General features: G+C 42.7%; 1 protein-coding gene, 1 long non-coding RNA gene and 3 other non-coding genes across 7 annotated transcripts in view; all 5 read left to right on the top strand.

Annotated features, from left to right (window-relative positions):
* PHACTR4 (phosphatase and actin regulator 4) overlaps positions 1–9,667 on the top strand; it is a 92,464-nt gene extending 82,797 nt beyond the window's left edge. For all 3 annotated transcript variants that reach the window (XM_032227472.1, XM_032227473.1, XM_032227471.1), the window contains 5 exons: positions 472–527; positions 2,285–2,346; positions 4,819–4,956; positions 7,250–7,326; positions 8,709–9,667. In XM_032227472.1, coding sequence (XP_032083363.1) covers positions 472–527; positions 2,285–2,346; positions 4,819–4,956; positions 7,250–7,326; positions 8,709–8,724 — 349 coding nt within the window. In that variant the 3' untranslated portion in view covers positions 8,725–9,667. The remainder of the gene's footprint in view (positions 1–471; positions 528–2,284; positions 2,347–4,818; positions 4,957–7,249; positions 7,327–8,708) is intronic.
* A 2,913-nt stretch (positions 9,668–12,580) lies between these two features.
* Positions 12,581–19,385, top strand: LOC116516110. Its single transcript, XR_004256311.1, has 5 exons — positions 12,581–12,612; positions 13,586–13,663; positions 14,549–14,696; positions 16,403–16,490; positions 18,199–19,385. It is a non-coding gene; the product is annotated as an uncharacterized LOC116516110 (long non-coding RNA).
* LOC116516265 lies at positions 13,946–14,151 on the top strand. Its single transcript, XR_004256325.1, has one exon. It is a non-coding gene; the product is annotated as a small nucleolar RNA SNORA73 family (small nucleolar RNA).
* On the top strand, positions 16,040–16,246 carry LOC116516266. The gene has a single exon (XR_004256326.1). It is a non-coding gene; the product is annotated as a small nucleolar RNA SNORA73 family (small nucleolar RNA).
* Positions 17,147–17,352, top strand: LOC116516264. The gene has a single exon (XR_004256324.1). It is a non-coding gene; the product is annotated as a small nucleolar RNA SNORA73 family (small nucleolar RNA).
* Positions 19,386–20,250: the final 865 nt, after the last annotated feature.

Raw genomic sequence — 20,250 nt, 5'->3', positions numbered from 1 at the left:
GGTTTGTACTCCACCAGCTATGGCTGATAGATCATGCAGCTCCAGGGTTTTGGCTCCCAACAGCTCTTTGCACAACTGGAGTCTTCCTAGCCCTTCCCTTCAGGATTGTGCAGCATTTGGGCTTCCAGAGCAAAAACACAGTTTTGGAACAGGAGGTGGGCCCTGTCCAGCAGCTCTTCTGGCAGCCACCCCTTTCCCAGTTATTCTGCAGGTGGGCCCCACAACCCCCATATAATCCTAGAGAAGGCTTTCCCCCGCATTGACTTTGCTTGCTGGAAGCCAGCTGAATTGGAAGAATAGCCAACCAGTGCAGGGTCCATGCCCTTACACTTTTTTTGCCTTCAAAGCCAAAATGCATCTTCTAAAAAGATAGATAGATTTGTATTATGACCACTGCTATTATGAGAGCTTGCTTTTATCTGCTTGCCTTTGCCTAAAATAATGTTTTTCTTTTTTAAAAAAAACAAAAAGGCGATTGAGCCAGAGGCCAACGGCAGAAGAATTGGAGCAAAGGAACATACTTCAGCGTAAGTAACTTCAACTCAAGATTTCCCTTACGTTTGTCTATCAGTGTTCTGACCAAGGCTTCCCAAAAGCATGAAGCAAACTCCTTGTCCTGACAAAAAACCCTTGTTATTAATTTACTGTGAATTACACTCATTCACATCAAACAAAATCTTTCCAGGGGGGAGTAACAGTCACAGACCTTATCTGGCTTGGAGAGCTAACAGGCCAATATCTGCAAAACTTGGCAAGGGGTCTCAGAGAATCTTGAACCAATTAAGCAAATTAATTTTCTCCTGCAAACTCCACTCCCCTTTTGCTCTTCTTTTATTTCCTCTGGGAGGGGCCATTTATCGTCCACCTGTGGCCTTCCTCCCAAGTCGACCCCTGTTCTTTAGCTGTTCCCTTCGTCTGGCAACTCTGCGCATGCGCACACTGGGAACAGGCTCCAGCTGTTCGTCTGCTTACTGATGTTCGACTCTGAAGGCAGCTGAAAACTGGTATACGGCTCTGGCCCCCTCTCTGCCTCCGACACAGAGCCCTGATCAGAGCCTTCCCCAGACTCCAGGACTGGCCCATGTTCCTCCCCAACCTCCTCTCTGTCCAAATCTGCTGCCAGCTCTGCTGGTGGGCCACAACAACCAGATAGTTGATACTCCAGATACTCTTCTTACGACCGCGTTTGGGATGGGAATTTCCATTGCTAAGCACAAGGTGGTAATTCATTGATCCATGCCTGATTTTACGACCTTTTTTGCCATGGTTGTTAAGCAAAGCACTGTAGTTGTTAAGTGACTCACATTGTCATTACGTAAATGTGGCTCCCCCCTCTCCACTTGACTGTGCTTGTTGGAAACCAGCTTGGGGGGGGGGGGCGTTACAAATGGTGATCACTTAACCCAGGGACACTGCAACCTTCATAAGGGCATGCTGGTTGCCAAAGCAATTGAATTTCGGTCATGTGCTGCAGCGGTCGTAAGTGTGAGAACTGGTTATAAATCACTTTCTTCAGTGTCATAGTCATTTTTGAACAATTGCTAAACGAATGGTAGTAAGTTGAGGGCTCCCTGTAGACAGTGTAGAAATTGATGGGGAGTTTATGGCATGATGCTCCGAGATGGCATGTCTCACTTTGATAAAGACATCCAGAAGAATAGAATAGACTGGACTGGACTAGACTAGAACAGAACAGAACAGTTGGAAGAGACTTTAGAGGTCCTCTAGTCTAACCCCCCTGCTCAGGCAGGGGACCCTACACCACTTCAGACAAATGGCTATCCAACATCTTCTTAAAAACTTCCAGTGTTGGAGCATCGACATCCTCTGGAGCCAAATTGTTCCATTGATTAATTGTTCTAACAGTCAGGAAATTTCTCCTTAATTCTTGGTTGCTTCTCTCCTTGATTAGTTTGAACAACCCATTGGTTCTTGTCCTGCCCTCAGGTGCTTTGGAAAATAGTTTGACTCCCTCTTCTTTGTGGCAGCCCCTAAGATATTGGAAGACTGCTATCATGTCTCCCCTAGTCCTTCTTTTCATCAAACATGACATACCCAGTACCGTTCTTCATATCTTTTAGCCTATATATTATGAGGCCTTATGTATTATATCTCCCCGACACAATTTCTAATATCTCCTGTGCACAAGACTAATGGAAACCATTTGCTCAACATGCGCACCCCTACAGGGTTAATCTTCTGAGGCCTTATCTAATCATAGTTCGCATGAATCTAACCAGGAAAGAGATTTCAACATCTTTTCCTTTCCTTTCCTATTTGGCAGAAAAAAATGAGGCTGACCGGCAGGCTGAGAAGAGGGAAATAAAAAGGAGGCTCACTCGGAAGGTAGGAGATTCTTCAGGTGTTTTCCCCCTTTGCACAGTAATCTGTAGGAGGGGGACCCTTCAGAAAAGGTCCTCTCCTACATAGGTGTTAGAAGATTTATTCAGTGTTGATCCTGAGGTTTTCATTTAGAGATTCTGTCCAGAATACACTGGGAAGCGCTTTAGACTCTGGCCTCCTGTGCAGGGGTGGGCTTCAAAATTTTTAGCAAGGGGTTCTCTGCCCGGTTGCTGGTGGGTATGGCCATGGTGGGCATGGCCTAGTTAGCCTCCTGCACTATGGTGGGGGGGAGGGGGCGTTTTTGCCCTACCTGGGCTCCAGAGGCTTTCCTCGAGCCTCCGGGACGGCAAAAACCGTGACCCATCAAAACCGCGGAGGACAAAATCGCGCTCGACGAAAGCGCGCATTTGACGTCATCACAGCGCGACGAAAAAAATTAAAAATTGAAATAAAAATAAAATTAAAGCAAGCCGATTCACATAAAGGTAAGGGTTAGGTTTAGGGTTAGGGTTAGGGTTAGGTTAAGGGTTAGGGTTAGGTTTAGAGCGTTAGGGTTACGTTTAGCGTTAGGTTAAGGGTTAGCGTTAGGTTTAGCGTTAGGTTAAGGGTTACGTTTAGAGTTAGATTTAGGGTTAGGTTAAGGGTTAGGTTTAGGGTTAGGTTTAGGGTTAGGTTTGGGGGGGTTAGGGTAAGGTTTTTGCTTTATTTTTACATTTTTCGATCACAGCGCGATGTTTTCGTCGCGCTGTGATGACATCAAATGCGCGCTTTCGTCGAGCGCGATTTTGTCCTCCGCGATTTTGTGGTGGAACCGCAAAAACTGCCTCCCCAGACTCCAGAGCCCATTTCTGGCCACCCCAAACCTCCGGTAAGTCTGTTTTTCACCCTCCCCCGAGCCTCCTCACACACTCTGCACTTACCTGCACCCAGAACGGGCCACCTGGGGACTCCTGGGAGTGGAGGGGTGGGCAGGGACAGCCAGGAGTGGGATTTGGGGGTTCTCCAAACTGCACAGAATTTTAGCTAGAGGTTTTCCCAAACCCCTGCGAACCCCCAGCAGCTTCTGTGGGTTCAATAGGTTATTACCAATTCTGCACTCTAGATAAAAAGGATAGGGGGGAAAAATCACAGGGTAAATGGTCTGGCTCCATTCGGATATGTGTTATACGTGGCTGGCTGGGGAATTCTGGGAATTGAAGTCCATACATCTTCAAGTTGGCAACGCCTGATTTGAATTTTTTTTTTTTTTGCAAAGATGGGTATACAGTAAGTGTGAGCCCCAAATGGGTATATAAAGTGCATCCCCCAAAGTCTCTCTGTGTTTTTCCCTTTCTGGCTTTCACCACCACCCATGTATTACACTTTCCAAACCCCGAAATGAGGTTTCGCTGAATATAGCTCAGCTTTCCTCAAACTGGTGCCCTCCAGAAGCATTTTGGAGCTTTCAAAACTCCCAACCATTTCAAGAGGTGGGTTGCTGCCGGTTCGGCCCAGATCGGGCGAACTGGTAGTAGCGACCGGGGGATGCTCCGCCCACAGAAGTTGCATGTGCGCATGCACGCGGGAGCACGCCCGAACCAGTAGTAAAAAAATTAGCAACCCATCTCTGAACCAGTTTGTTAATCCCAATAAGTCTGAAGGCTGCTGGTTTGAGGAAATGAGACACGCAGAGGCTTATTTTGAAAATTTAACCCTGAAGATTAAAAGGCAATGGAAGTAAGTGACACTCTTGCTTTTTTATTATTGTAACACTGCTACTTGCACTAGGGTTAGCTAGTCACTACCATGTGAGAATGATGGGTTTGGCATAGTCATGACTTTCAAATTAAGTCTTTGCAACTTAGCCTTGCAAAACTATTGTAAGCCTTTCTCACGGGACAATTGCACACCAGTGTTTCTACCTTCCTGTGTTGCTCTCCACACACCCCCGTACAATGCCCAGGAAGTGTGACAATGCAGAGATATCAGGGCATTATTGCACTCCCTTCGACTTGCATAGCAGAGTACCATGTGATAACTTTAGTACATAGATTTTTTATTGTATTGTATTGTATTTTATTATTTGTATGCCGCCCTTCTCCGGGAGGACTCAGGGCGGCGAACAATTCAAGGGGGAAAAAAAGGGGGAACATAAAAGACAAAATACAAATAATAAAAGTAGACAACAGTCGCACAACCATACATGTCGAGAGGGGAGGGAACTCATCACCCCCAGGCCTGCCGGCAAAGCCAGGTTTTGACGGCTTTTCGGAAGGCCTGGAGAGAGGTGAGGGTCCGAATCCCTGCGGGGAGTTCATTCCAGAGGGCCGGAGCTGCCACAGAGAAGGCCCTCCCCTGGGTAATAGCCAGGTGGCATTGGCTGGTAGATGGCACCCGGAGGAGGCCAACCCTGTGAGATCTAATGGGTCTGTGGGAGGTAATTGGCAGCAGGCGGTCTCTCAAGTACCCAGATTTCTCTCTTTCTCTGCCTTTTAGCTTAGCCAAAGGCCTACAGTGGCTGAACTGCAGGCCAGGAAGATCCTGAGGTTTCATGAGTATGTGGAGGTAACAGATGCCCATGACTATGACAGGAGAGCTGACAAGCCGTGGACAAAACTCACTCCTGCTGACAAGGTAAAAAAAAGCAAAGTCAACATTAAAATTACAAAGTTAAAAACTCTCTGCTCAGCCTCCCTCCAGTCCTGCTTTTGCTATGTGGACATAATTAAGCCTCCAACCTGGCCATCTTGGTTATTAAATCACTAATTGTTAAAACTTAGAGACTGCCCAACTCCAAACAATGCAGGGCAGTTTAAAAAAATAAGGAGCACATGCTTTACAACATGACTGTAATAACAAACCTCTAGATAGAAGCTCAGGGCCCATACCCATGCCCTGGGAGAAGACCCCAGTCTTCAAAGATGTCATGGGGAGTCATATAGATTTTAGGGAGGATGGTGTTTCAAGAGGGCAGATGCTGTAATAAGGAAGTGGTGCTTCCCGTGGCACGACAAAACCGCGCTCGACAAAATAGTGGTGATAAAATCACGTTGCTAAAGCCGCAACGTCATCACTGCGCGTCATCACCGCCGCAACAACAGCGCGGCAACAGAAGGGCGCTTTAAAACGGCGCCGCAGCAGAAAGCTGATTTCAATTAAGGTAAGGGTTAGGATTAGGTTTAGGGGTTTGTTTTAGGGTTAGGTTTAGGTTTAGGATTAGGATTAGGTTTAGGTTTAGGGTTAGGGTTAGGGTTAGGTTTAGCGTTAGGTTTAGCGTTAGGTTTAGGGTTAGGTTTAGGGTTAGGTTTAGGGTTAGGTTTAGGGTTAGGTTTAGGGTTAGGGTTACGGTTAGGGTTAGGTTTAGGGTTAGGTTTAGGGTTAGGTTTAGGGTACTGAGTGCTTGGGAATGCGTGGATTTGCCCTCCGCGATTATGTCATTGCGGTAGGGTCGCGTTTTTCCTTAGCGCTTCGAACGGCGCGAATTAGTCTTCGCGCTTATGTCTCTGCGGATAAGGGCTTCGTGGATTTGTGATGGAACCGTGCTTCCTGGTCCTGCTAGGTATAAAATATATAATAACAGAGTTGGAAGGGACCTTGGAGGTCTTCTAGTTCAACCCCCTGCTTAGGCAGAAAACCCTACACCACGTCAGACAAGTGGTTGTCTAATCTCTTCTTAAAAACTTCCAGTGTTGGAGAATTCACAACTTCTGGAGGAAAGTTGTTCCATTGATTGATTGTTCTAACTGTCAGGAAACTTATCCTTAGTTCTAAGTTTCTTAGTTCTAAGATGCACAGAGTACCAAACTTCCAACCTTTCTGATCAACAAACTTAGCCACTGAGCCAGTGTGTCTCTGTACAACTGTGTTTCTACGTTAATATTAATAGCCGGGCTAAATAAAGATATTTATCCTTTTGCTCATCTCCACTGAGTTATCAAGATCCCTTCTCCCCACCTGTTTCCTTTCTTGCCGCATTTCATGACCTTCCCAGCCAGATACCCTCCCACTCCTGCTGACTGATACTTCCTGAGCTAGATCCAAAATGGGGAACTGCCTGCTATCCTGACCATAAAAAGCTGTGTGTATGTACAGTATGCAGGGGAGGGTGCCTGCTTTTGGTTTGTACACATAGATACATTCATGTAAAGGTACCCCTTGACGCACAGCCACAATTAAGTCCAAAATTTCTGTTGTTTCAGCGAGACTGTTGTTGAGTTTTGCCCCATTTTACTTGCTCATTTCTTGCCATAGTTTTTAAGCAAATCACTGCAGTTGAGCCATGGTGGTGCAGTGGTGAGAATGCGGTATTTGCAGGCTCCTTCTGCTGACTGCCGGCTGCCTGCAATTTGGCAGTTCGAATCTCACCAGGCTCAAGGTTGACTCAGCCTTCCATCCTTCCGAGGTGGGTGAAACGAGGACCCAGATTGTTGGGGGCAAGAGGCTGACTCTGTAAACTGTTAATAGGGGGCTGTAAAGCACTGTAAAGCTGTATATAAGTCAACTGTGTTTTCCCAAAAATAAGACAGGGTTATATTTTCTTTTGACCCCCAAAATAAGCGCTTGGCCTTATTTTTGGGGAGGTTTTATTATTTTTGAGGTGCAGGAGGCGGCGAGCGTGGTCACCTCATGGCTGCTGCTGTGCTGCAATATTTTCGGGGAGGGCTTAGTTTGGGGAGGGCTTATTTGAGCGCATGTGCTCAAAAGCCCAATTGGGCTTATTATCCGGGGATGCTTATTATCCGGGGAGGTTTTATTTTCGGAGAAACAGGGTAAGTGCTATTATTGTTGCCATTGTTAAATTAGGCATAAGAATGCTAAGGGAATCCATCTTCCCCATTGACTTCGCCGGTGGACACTTTGGAGAGTGTTCAATAACCATCAAAACCTGGGAGCTGATGGGATTTGATTTCTCTGCTCTTTTATGTAGGCTGCCATCCGGAAGGAGCTGAACGAATTCAAGAGCTCTGAGATGGAAGTACACGAAGAGAGCAAGCAGTTCACTCGGTACGTTCAGAGGCGGTTGCTCAGGTGGACTCTCTATCCATAGCAGGAGGGTCAGTTTCGCGTCACAGCATGTGCAGGATTTTAGCTTCTGATCTGCTGTAGCTCCTTTATTTGGAATAGGTTGTACTGCAAGCTGAACCATGTTCACGCAAGGTGGGGGCGGTGGCGGTGGCTACACAAAAACACACACACACACATACACACACACGGTAGCTGCAATCAGCACAACCTAGTTTTTGCAGATTTATTTGGAAGCAAGCCTGAGAGGGTAATTTTAAAGTTCAGTTTTTTGGCATGTGCATTTTGTGGAGAGCCAGCGCCATCTAGCATTGAGAACTCTTAGGGGAGACATAAACCATGTAGAAGTTGATCTGAATGTTCCCGTCTCCAAATCTGGACTGTCTAAGACAGGAGTGTCAAACACAATTTCATTGAGGAGCACATTAGGGTTGTGTTTGACTTTTTTGGGGGGGGGTGGTCAGGGTGGGTGTGGCCAGGGTGGGCGTGGCCAGCTCAGCCTCACTCGTGTTGGGGAGGACTGCGGCAGCCCAAGTGCTCTGCCAACAAAAACAGGCTCCCGAGCTCTGTTTTCAGCTGCGACAGCCTCCTGCAACTCTCTGCCAGCTAAAATGGAGCTCGGGAGTGCTGCCCATGGCTCTCCCGAGCTCCATTTTTGCTGGCAGAGGCCCTGCGGGCTGGTCCTTTGCTGTTTCCAGCTGCCCCCCCCCCCACGAGATCTAAGCATCCCACAGGCCAGATCTGACCCCCGGGCCTTGAGTTTGATACCCTTGATCTAAGAGACTGTTATATCAGCCTTTCCCATTAGATCTGTCAGAGAAGGCATTCTGAGGATATCATCAATTAGCAACCATATATCTCAGGATATATGCCTTTTCGGCCATGCCTCGTGGAACATTCTTCCCCCTGAATTTAGATTAGCTCCATTTGTTTTGATATTCTGGAAAACCCTCAAGACCTGGTTATAGTCTAGGGCAGTGATGGCTAACCTTTTTTTTGGCAAATGATGGGTATGTAGATAGATAGATAGATAGATAGATAGATAGATAGATAGATAGATAGATAGATAGATAGATAGATAGATAGATAGATAGACAGACAGACAGACAGACAGACAGACAAACAGACAAACAGACAGATAGATGATGGGTAGGTGGATGGATGGCTGGATGGACGGATAGATTATAGATAGATATAAGATGATGGATGGAAGGACGGACAGACGGGCAGACAGACAGACAGTCATACAGACAGATGATGGGTAGATAGATGGATGGATAGATGGATAGATAGATTGGAAGATAGATAGGAAGATGATAGATAAATAGATAAATGATACATGATTCTTTATACTTCTCTTGCAGATATCATCGGCCTTAAGGTTTTCTTTTTAAAAAAAAAGAAAAACAGCAAGAAGTGCGAGCCATCACCGGAAGGGAAGCGAACTAGCCGTGTCTGTCATTTCCTGTCTCACAAGTTGAAGAGGAATCTTGAGGCTTGTTTGAGATTAGCCTTCATTCACATATCCAGAAGAAAAGTTTCTCTTCGCCAGGAAACGGGCCAGGGACAGGAAACGCCCTCGACCCCAAAGGGAAGCATTTCATTGAAAGGAAATTTGTCACAAGTGCCACGAGATCACACGGCGGGGCAAGTCACAACCGAAAGCATTATACCTCAGATATACGGCAATACAAACAGAGGATGCCCCTTGGCTCCTCATCTTCTGGCTAATTCTGAACCCTTTCATTTCCCGTTCTCAGCGAAAAGTGAGACTTATCAGAGCAGACTGTGGAGCTATGGAATGAGAAGTATGCATGTACCTACATGATGCTGTACCCAGAAGAAACTTTAACTGACACATTACTGGAGATTTGGGGAAGGTGCTTATGGGATTTTTTTTTTTTTTTGAGTTACTAATTTGCAGAATCACTACTGACCAATCATATGTTGTCTAGTGGAAGAATTGTTGAGCTCTAACGTGGCACATGCTGCATCTTGGGGGTGGGGCGGCGGGAGGGGGAAACGTAACATTTTTTTAAAAAAATGGACAACAAGAAGCTCCTTTCGACACTCAAAGAGCAAATTTTCTGTGGAGAGGGGATGCACCTTTAAGGCCTGTTTAACAGGACACTGCAAAGCCTGAAATGAGTTGCCTTGAAGAAGCTGATGACGTGGAATATACTGTATTTTTTTAAAAAAAATCTTGACTTTTTTTTTTAAAAGCAACTTCCGGAAACTAATGTGGAGCTTGCCTTTTTTCTTAGATTTGTAGCAAAAACGTACTGAAATGTAAATGATTCGCAAAGGGCTTAAACCCAGCTTTTTAAGAAAAGGAAAGATTGGCATGGCATTGAATAGATTTGACGGAATGGTTCTCTGAACCATGTATCACTGGCCACATCCGAGATGCCTGTCCTATGACGTTGGAGTGAGGAGATGGCGGGGGGTGGGGAATGATACAAAAACGGGAATTTGGACATGTGTTGGTTCTGTAGTTGAGCATCGGTTTGGCGGCACATCTCTTCACACATCTGTAAAAGGTCACACCCGTAGAAGCTTGTAGATGCATGTAGGCTGGAGGCTGATATGGCTGTGCTTCCTCAAATCCAGAAGGAGACCTCTCTTCTTTTTTTGCTGCTACTTTTGCAACTACACACCTTTTGGGCAGGAGGATGACCCAGACACAAGAGGACAGGATTCAGATCTCTTAAAAACATTGTGCAGAGCAAGGAATATATGTGCAGTCAATCTTCTTGAAAAAAACCTCCCTTCTGACTGATTTCAGTAGCGATTAAAGGGCAGCGGACACCTTAGGCTGCATCCAGTTTCTTCTTATCTTTTCACACAGATGAAATAAAAGCTTATGCATATTGGAGGTCTTTCTATTCAAGAAATGGTCCTCCTAATGCAGGGGTCTCCAAACTTGGCAACTTTTAAGACTTGTGGACTTCACCTCCCAGAAGAATTTTGGGAGTTGAAGTCCACAAGTCTTAAAGTTGCCAAGTTTGAAGACCTCTGTCCTAATGAGTGAATCTGGGGGAATGCAAGGCATGAGCAAACCTGTCTTCACTTCCCCCCTCCCCCTTACTCTCATTCCAGCCGATGCCAGTTGCCTTTCTGGTGTTCCTGTGAGGGGAGAAGAATGTGGTCTTTTCTTTGTAAGGAGCCATTTTGCAAGGAGAAAAGCTTTTGGTGTGGATTATGGGATAAGTGCCAGTGTACTCTTTTCATCCGAGCAATTTCCCCCCCATGATGTATAAAATCTCTATTAAGGAAATCATTGTGTTGTCTTCCTATCAACAAGATTGTATGAAATAAATTTTTTTAGGAAAAAAAACATATCCTTGTTTTTCATTCTGTTTCTTCTCCATCATAATGCATACGCACATTTTTATGAATAAACATCAGGGGCATTTAGTTGCAGAGTGAGAGTGATTGAATATTTCTGCAGGTGGATAGGAAATGGGTTGTGCATATTTCAATCACTTCTATTGCTATACTCGCAATCTCTGTTTCAATATCCAAGAGACTTTTTGTGTTCCCAGTAATACCAGTGTACTCTGTTTTTGTGTTCTTCAAAACTTAGTGATTTATGGTACATGTTAACCCCCCCCCCCAAAAAAAAATCTACATTTTAATTGGATTCTGCAGGCAAGGTTCTTGAACTTGTCCACATAGTTATTTGCATGAACTTTGTGGTATATTGTGCTAAATCAATGTTTCTCAACCTTAGCAACTTGTTGATGTGTGGATTTGAAGTCCCAGAATTCCTACACATCTTCTTCATGACCTGTTTTCCTTGTTACCTTCTGGGAGGAGGCTTTGTGCTAGAAGCAGAACATCCAGATTCAGTCAGTTTTGTTCCATATAGTATCCAATATGCATTTAAGATGGGCAATGATATATTCGTAAGTATGGGTGTAGGCATATGCATAAGTATGTATCCAGGCATGTCTGTATGTTATGTATGTCTACACTTTTGAGAGCAGGCAACAAAAATTCATTTTTAATGTGTGCCAGTGTGCCCACAGTAAAAAAAAATGACAATAAAGGTTATCTTAGTGGGAGTTAAAGTCCAAACATTTTAAACTTCCAAGGTTGAGAAACACTGCTCTGAATTATGGCTTATGCTTAATGTATTGTATGCAACTTTCTGCAATTGCGTAATGTTGCTTGCACATAAAAGGAATACCGATAGATAAGATAGATAGATACACATAAACACACACACTGCGTAAGCACAACCATTTGGGGTTTAATTTAAAAAATGGCGAAGCCTATGGCCCCTCACTGTGTTGGGGGATGTTGAAGCTGCTAATTTGGTTCTAGCTTCTTACCTAAATTAACTTTCTTTTAAATGAAGGATGTCATATAGCCCTGGAAGTCTAGTGATGTGGCCCCACAAGATCGCAAATCTTTCACGTTATTATGATATTTTTACTGATATTTATGTACATTAAATATATTATATATTTTCTATGTGGCCCAAGACAATTCCTCTTCACTCAATGCAGCCAGGCAAGTCAAAATATTGGACATGCCTGTTTTAAATGGAAAATATATGGTGAATATATATATCCAATAGCCAATAGAAAAATAGGTTGGGGAAAACCTTATTTTTGAGATTTGAAAAATAGATCTTGCATTCTAAAATAATTAAGAAAAAGTACATCATATTCTAGCAATTCGATGGAAGTTCTGAAAAATTGAAAACTAGAGAACAAATCCTTTCTTGGTAGAGGAGCTGCTAGTATTCGGTCAATAGGGGGCGTTTCCGCCTTGTTTTCCCTTGAAATCTCGTTTTATCTTCGAGATTTTGGGCTCATCCCGTCTGGCTGCACCGATTCGCCTGCCGCTGATTCGCGCACGCGTGCTGTTGCCCAAAGAGATGTCCTTTGTAGAAGACGTGCGGTTTCCAATTGCACGCGGTGGCACTTTCCGTTTGGCAAGCAATAAAGCAATAAAACCAAGACCGCTTCAAGGGATTAGGATTCCTTGAAAACGAGTGTGGGAGGAGGCAAGCCTCGCCAGTTTGGGTGGCTTTGGCTATTATAATATTTTGCCCCGCACCCTGAAGCACCGCGTGAGAACCGGAAAGCGAAGGTTGCGTGGAACAAGTCCAATGGAATCTCATTGGCTTTCGGTTGATCACCTTCAACGGGATTTCTTCTGCGCATGCGACATATGCTTTTCCCGGCATCCTCAGCGCACTATAAATACAAGCGTCGGGAGGTTTTTCGTTCTTTCTTTGGCACGTGGCGAAGCGAGGTGAGTCGCCTTGATTGTACTTCTCGCTTAATAGGGCGGTTGCGGCAATCGCATAGTTAACATTTTATTAACATAAAAGATTAAGTCGGGGGTTGCACATCCAGATTTATTAATGTATTTATTAACTTTATGTCCTTCCCGACCCATAGCGGTTCTGGGCGTCTTTAGATAGTGGTGCATCAATAGCAACAATCGCAGTTAGAAATTGCACGAACGAAAGAATGTTCGGCCTTATAAGAGGCTTAAAGGGGCGGCAGTTAGAAAGCCTCTAATTTTAATTAAGGCAACTTAATGGAGTCTTTGGGAAAAGGGCGAACTGAATCTTAGGCAGATGCTGCTGCTTCAGCCTTTGTCCGCCCATCCCCGAATTATTAAAAAAACATATTGCCCCTCTTTCCCACGTGGAAGTGATGGGCAACAGAGGTAATAAGTCTGTTGAATACTTAGTTGAATTAGCACTGCTTTATGCCTTTTTAAAGGTAATAATAGAAGATTCTGTGAATTATTTGAAACACAATCGGGTTGTGAACAGGGAAAAAGGTTGCTGGTTAATTGAGGCTATAATAATCTTACCTAATTTATTAATGGTGACCTTAAAGCGAGTTGGATTATTTTCTTTGCTCAAAACTCTTACATGTGACTCCTTGATTAAAAGAATAGGTCTCCTAATTTGGAAAGTTTGCTTATAGTTGAGCTTTAATGGGCTGAGAAGTTGTGATAGTGCACAACATTGATGTGCATGGCTGGATCGTGCATTATGTTGAGTTAGAATCATTTATAATTGTCAATAGTTTGCCCATTTTAAGCATAAAACTATAGCTCCCAAACCAGCATATCTGTACATTATGTACATATATACGTTATGACTGAATAAATGGCTTGCCGTTGTTTATAGACTCATTTCTAATGTGCTATATCAATTTCTCAGTGTCAATTATGGTTGTATTCATTTCTAATGTAAGTTTTATTGCAGGGAAGAACTTTGTTGGTTTTTGTTTGATGCTGCTGAAAATGCCATTCAACTCAAAGATGAAGACTTTGAAGCATAAAGGTATTGTTAAAAAAATCCTTTATTTTTTTAAGTTTTGAGGGACATCTATCTAAAACTGGTTCCAGCCTCCAACTCAGATTATTATTATTATTTTTTTAAAAAACCTAACTGCTCAGAATTAAGGTACTTGGGCCTAAATAATCTCCAGACTGCAAATCTTAATTAAGGTAAATGTATCTTCCTTAATTTTAGGAGCAAGGGCATTCTTCCCTTGAATACATAATTGCCCATAGTTTGAATTCAATTTATATAAATGGAGGGATGTATCAAACATAATTGGATTCAACAGGGACACCTGGAGAGTTTTCACTCTCTCAGCTCTGTCCATGTGGCGTACGGGAGCGTAGGCTTCTGTCCTATGACGTATGGTCCCCTTCCACACTGTTGGAGAGCAAGTTGGACCTCCGTGGTCTGCAGCCTGCATATTCCTACTGCTTCTCTGAGTCTTTGGACCATGACAGAGGAGATAAACCATGCAGGAGACAATTCTATTTTCATCCTCTTCTCTCCTTGTTCTATGCCTGATAGATCCAGCCTTGGCCATATTTAAGAATTGTGGATTTCTGTGAGTTAGAAGTCCACAGGTCTTAAAATTGTCAATGTTAAACACTCTTCTATGTTTTATTTCATGCTCCATGTTAATCTGTTTTTCTTATGTGTGGGGTTTCAGGATTTTGAACTGGAGATCCTTATGTAGGATTTTATTTTGTAATTTGCCTCAAGTGGTCCAACTGACTCTAGATGAAGTACAATATTTACTGAAAACGCCAATAAACTGCAAAATTGTATAAATGTATTAGTTAATTGGGATCATATTTTGCATGAAAAGTGTCTTGGATTTGAAAAACTAATGATGTCATTCACTCTGGTTTCTTTTCTATGCAGGCAGCCTTCTGGTTTGGCTGAATTTTGCTACTGGAACATCCTATGCACCATCTGACACTTCAGGACACATCTTATTTGCTCGTCTGACCAGTTTCAGATGATGGACAAGGTTCAATGCTGTGAATCTAATCTGGTTCCAAAGTAGAAGGTATGTGCTTGCCTTGGGCTCTTCTAGCTACACAGGGACAGTTTGGCATCCCTTGAGTTGTATAGGTAACATATGGTCACTGATAGCTGAACTTTCAGCAATAGAACTTTAGCATTATATTGTTTTCCTAGCTGTCTTAGGCCTCTAGCTGGATTGCCTGATCATTTATCTCAGGTGTGTTGAAAGACTTTGACTAGGAACAAGCCTACAACAGTGGTGTTAAAGGCAAAGGCTTGCACACCTACGCATTGATCCTAGTTCCAATACTTAAAACCAAAGGTGAACTTGGAAGAATACGATCTGTGTTGCTTTAGATTTGGCTGAATCATCCCTTGCTATTGTTGCTGGTGAAAGAGACTGAGAATTCTGGATGGGTGCAATTTTTTTTTCTCCCATTAGGCAATCTTGCAAATTCTATAATTGAAGTTACTTTTGTTGGAAATGTCTATTTGAAATAGCACATGGAGCTTCCCCAAATGCTGATTCCTAGAATGGCTTGTAAGAGCCGCGGTGGCGCAGTGGTTAGAGTGCAGTACTGCAGGCTACTTCTGCTGGCTGCCAGCAGTTTGGCAGTTCAAGTCTCATCAGGCTCAAAGTTGACTCAGCCTTCCGAGGTGGGTAAAATGAGGACCCAGATAGTTGGGGGCAAGGGGCTGACTCTAAACTGCTTAGAGAGGGCTGTGTTGCTATTGCTAATGGCAAGTGATTTTAAGGTGAGAGGTGACTTTAGATAACCATTGGACTCTTTATTTTCTTTCTGTTCAGTTTTATCTTGAGCCACTAAGCCATTAGCACTTGAGGTACTAATTATGACCTTTAAAGCGCTCCATGGCTTAGGCCCAGGGTACCTGCGAGACCACCTACTGCCACCGGTAGCCTCCCATCATCCAGTGCAATCCCACAGAGTTGGCCTCCTCAGGGTGCCGTCGGCCAGACAGTGTCGGCTAGTGACCCCCCAGGGGGAGAGCCTTCTCTGTGGGAGCACCTTCCCTCTGGAATGAGCTGCCTCCAGAGCTTCGTATAATCCCCGACCTCCAGTCCTTCCGACGCGCCCTAAAAAGTTGGCTTTTCCAGCAAGCCAGCCTGGCCTGAACAAAACAAAACAAATTATTGATTACTGTTAATTTTAATTCGTTTAAAAAAAATGTCATTGTCAATTTTAATTGGGTTTGGGTTATCCTATTTAATTTCTTTTTAACTTTTGTATTATGTGTTTCTTTTAATGTTGTACTGAGTCCTTGGGAGAAGGGCGGCATATAAATTGAATAAACCTAACCTAATCTGAAATCCTGAAGACTAACCACACTTCCAGAAAGGCAGGAATTTGTGCTTCACGTAACAATCCAGCGGGGGCACCTGGAGAGATTGCGGTCTCTTCAGCTCTGTCCATGTGGCGTACGGGAGCGTAGGCTTCTGTCCTATGACGTATGGTCCCCTTCCACACTGCTGAAGATCAAGTTGGACCTCCGTGGTCTGCAGCCTGCATATTCCTACTGCTTCTCTGAGTCTTTGGACCGTGACAGAGGAGATAAACCATGCAGGAGACATTTTTGCCTGTCATTTCTGTATATTCCAAAGAAGCCTTCAAAAAAACCGTGAAGGAAAAGGAGACACAAATAAGTCACAGCCCAATCAGGAATGTATAGCAAGAGCCACAGTTTGAAGATGTTAACTTACTATTTTGTGTTTCTAATTGTGTATTTCAGTAGGCTTTTGAAAGCCCAACCAGGAAGATGGCAGTAGCAGCTCAGTCTTGAAAGGTGGGAGAAATATTTCGAAACCTGGGTCTCTCAGGTACCATTTTTTTCTGTATCTTACATTGTAACAAGGATTTTAAGGAAGGTGATCTTTCAGGATGGTCATCTTCATCTTGTGCCATATCTGTCATCCGACCTTGGCGATCCTGTTTTTATAACGAAAAAGTACTACTGAGTTTTCCCCAAACCAGTCCCTTAGATTTTGAAGCCATGGTGATCAGCTTGGAGCTTTCCACCAGGATGTCTAGTGAAAGTCCGTCCGTCCCCCCCTTACCTATGATCAGGTAGTCTGGTAGTTCTTGATTTATGAGACACAGGGACCAGAATTTCTCCTGGTATGCAAGGTTGAATAAGTCAAGCTTGTTTCTGCCACTTTTTTTGGCCACACAAGTGAATCACTGGCCATTAATGATTCTCCCCCCTCCCTCTTCTTTATTGACTTGGCTTGTCCAAAGCCAGCTGAGAAGGTTGCAGCTGGTGATTCCATGATCCTGGGATGCTGCAGCTATTACAAATGCTGGTTGCCAAGCACCCGAATTTTTGTCTGGGGATGCTGCAACTGCAAGGGCATCACTCACTTATTTTCCCCAGGGTTGTTGCAGCTTTAAGCAGTCGTTGTAAATCAAGGACTATCTGTATATTACTCCAGTGCCCCCCTCCTGGAGAAATGAGGGTGATCTCTGGTCTGTTCCCCCAACAGGGACACCTGGAGAGTTTTCACTCTCTCAGCTCTGTCCATGTGGCGTACGGGAGCGTAGGCTTCTGTCCTGTGACGTATGGTCCCCTTCCACACTGTTGGAGAGCAAGTTGGACCTCCGTGGTCTGCAGCCTGCATATTCCTACTGCTTCTCTGAGTCTTTGGACTGTGACAGAGGAGATAAACCATGCAGGAGACAATTCTTGTTTGAAACCTCTCCCTTCCTTGTTCTGTGCCTGGGATGTCCAGCCTTGGCCATGTTTTATAACTGGATTTTTTGGGAGTTGGAAATCCAGAAGTCTTAAAATTGTCAAGGTCAAACATGCCTGCTCTATGCTTTGATTCATGCTCCATGTTAATCTTGTGGGGTTTCAGGATTTTGAACTTGAGAACCTTATTCACAGTTGCATGTTTTCATAAAATAAAAATTGCAATAAACCGCAAAATTATATAAATGTATTAATTAATTGGGATCATATTTTGCATATTTCTCAGTCGTGTGTGTATGTGGCTCTTTGTATCTATCTATCATCTATCTATCTATCTTTATCTATCTATCTATCTATCTATCTATCTATCTATCTATCTATCTATCTATCTATCATCTATCTATATCTATCTATCATGTGTCACAACCCCTGATATGCCCAAATATGGGAGGGAGCACACTGCTTTCCTTTTCTGACTATTGCCTCTCCCTAGGAGCCATCCAGGCAGAAAGCCATTTTTTAAAATGTTGCCTTTGTTACTTATTTATCAGCACAAATGCTATATGTATGTATGTATATGTATGTTCATGTATATATGTATCTTTTGAGAGCTGAATGCAATGAAATTTCATTTTAAGATATGCTGATTAGTGTACATTTAAAGTGACAAAGATTTCTATTATGAATAGAATTGTATTCATGACCTCAACGGGAATAAAATTCCTGCTTTTAGTTAATGGGTATTTTTTCTACTGAATTGAATTACTGAGATCTGGAACTTTCAGAAATCTGCTTCTAGGCTCTAAATATGGTCATTTTTGTTTGCTTTTTCTTGTAAGGTTATTTGAAAGGAAGGAAAAAAGCTGAAAGCGTCAACTGTTCTCACTATTGCTGTGGAAGAGAAACTACTTGGACAGGGTCGGAGGAATAAAAATGTTAGAACAAGCAGCATCGGATAGAAGTCTGGCATTAATGAACCATCCAGAGCACAGGACAACCCAAAGCCACACAAGATCGGATGATGCAGAGAGTCCTGGCCCATAGAATGGCCAAGAGTTAGACATGACTGAATGGATAACATCATCAACTCTAGTGCAACATAGATTGCTGCAGCATTTATAGTGTTAGTTATAGAACAAAACTGCAGCTTAACATTGGAAGTGCAAACCAGAAATATCAGGCAAGAAGAGCAAATTAAAGGACTGGAAATAGAGTACAAATTACAAGTATTTGCAGGTGATCAGGTTTTTATTTTAGAGGATCCATTAAAATCAGGCCCGAGACTTAAAGACAAATATTAGAGGAAAATACCAGCTTGTCTCTCCACTTTAGAAGCATTGGTAAACCAAAATTTTATAAATATGGAAATCTTATAAATAAGGATATACTAAATGAGAAGGGTGAATTGAAAATTAGAATTAGATTAGAATTAAAAGACCAAGGGATAGAACTGGAGTGGTGGTTGCACCTGCAAATTCCATCATGTTATGTGAAGGATGTGAAAACGGGGATTTTTTATAGAGAATTAAGAGACAAATTATTAGTGGGGGCCAATGACAAATTGATATGGATACTATACAAATATTTATTAGATTATAAAATGGAAGAAGTTAAAGAGGATGGTTGTATGGGCTAAAAATTTTGGATATAACATTGATTTGGACAATTGGCAAAAGTTTGGGAGAGAGATTGGAAATTGACACTGGCCACATCATATAAAGAGAATCTTAAAATGTTTGATAGGTGGCATCTCTCCTCGGTGCAAGATTGGCTAAAATGTTTAGTAATGTGTCCCCAAACTGTTGGACCAGGCACATGCTACCACATGTGGAGCAAGGAAATACACTGGATATAACTAGAAGATGGTTTTATGTTTGGTACGTATAAGTCTGCCTTTAAAAAAAATATATAATAAAACAAGGAAATTTTGGTTATAAATTCATGCACAGCAGTAGAAGATTGAAAACACCCGTTCAGAGGAGATAATAAGGAAGATGGATAGACTAACGTTAAAAATAAAAAGACAGACAGAATATTATGACACATGGAACAGATTCTATCAATGGTTAGAAGTAGGTGGAAGTTGGAATGCAAAAAAATTAGGGTAAGGGGACCTGGAAATTTATGTATCGTGGTATTAGAATGAATATGATGGTCAAAAGTAATTGTACAACACTCGCACTGTTTAAGTAATATATATGTTACTTGTATTCACTTTGGATTTTATGACAAGTGAAATGCCAGGACAATCACTGTTCAATATACTTATATGTAAATAATAAAATAATAATAATAAAAATATTTTAAAAAATGCACCTGTGATTGGTATTTGTATTAGTAATGTACAAACTCTTTTGAGTTATTTGGTTTTTCTTAGTTTGCCCTGAGAACATGTTCACTTTATCTTGTAAATGATCATGTATTGTTGAACATCTGTGAACCTCCTGATTTGAATTCAGCTATGGTTTAACTAGCCCTGCTTAGCCAAATTTTGGGGATTCTGCTTGAGGCCACTGCTGTGGCTGGTGGACTTAAGATGTTGAGAGGAACTGTTGAAGAGCAGGAGGAACATAATCCTAAATTCCTCTGCCTTTGTCAGTCCTTTTTATGCAGTATATTACTGGAATTTGATAAATGACTATATAATTGATTATCTTAGCTGATTTTTAGAACCATTGCCAAAATAGTTCTCCAATGCTTTTCATTATCACTGATTTGGCCAAAGTTGAGAATTAATTTCCCCAATTTACTACATGTTACTACATTTCTGAGCAGTTTGCAGTATTGGTATTGAGGTTAAAACAAAAATTGATAAATTGATAAATTGCATCCTCTCAATCTGTTGTGGCGCCATTTGAAATAGCCCGATGTTACTCTTCCCCCAGTGCTCA

Source organism: Thamnophis elegans, chromosome 12 (assembly GCF_009769535.1).
Source record: "Thamnophis elegans isolate rThaEle1 chromosome 12, rThaEle1.pri, whole genome shotgun sequence".
In the NCBI taxonomy this organism is placed as follows: Eukaryota; Metazoa; Chordata; class Lepidosauria; order Squamata; family Colubridae; genus Thamnophis; species Thamnophis elegans.
Note: the sequence above shows the minus strand (reverse complement) of the source record. Positions and strands in the feature narration are given on the sequence as shown.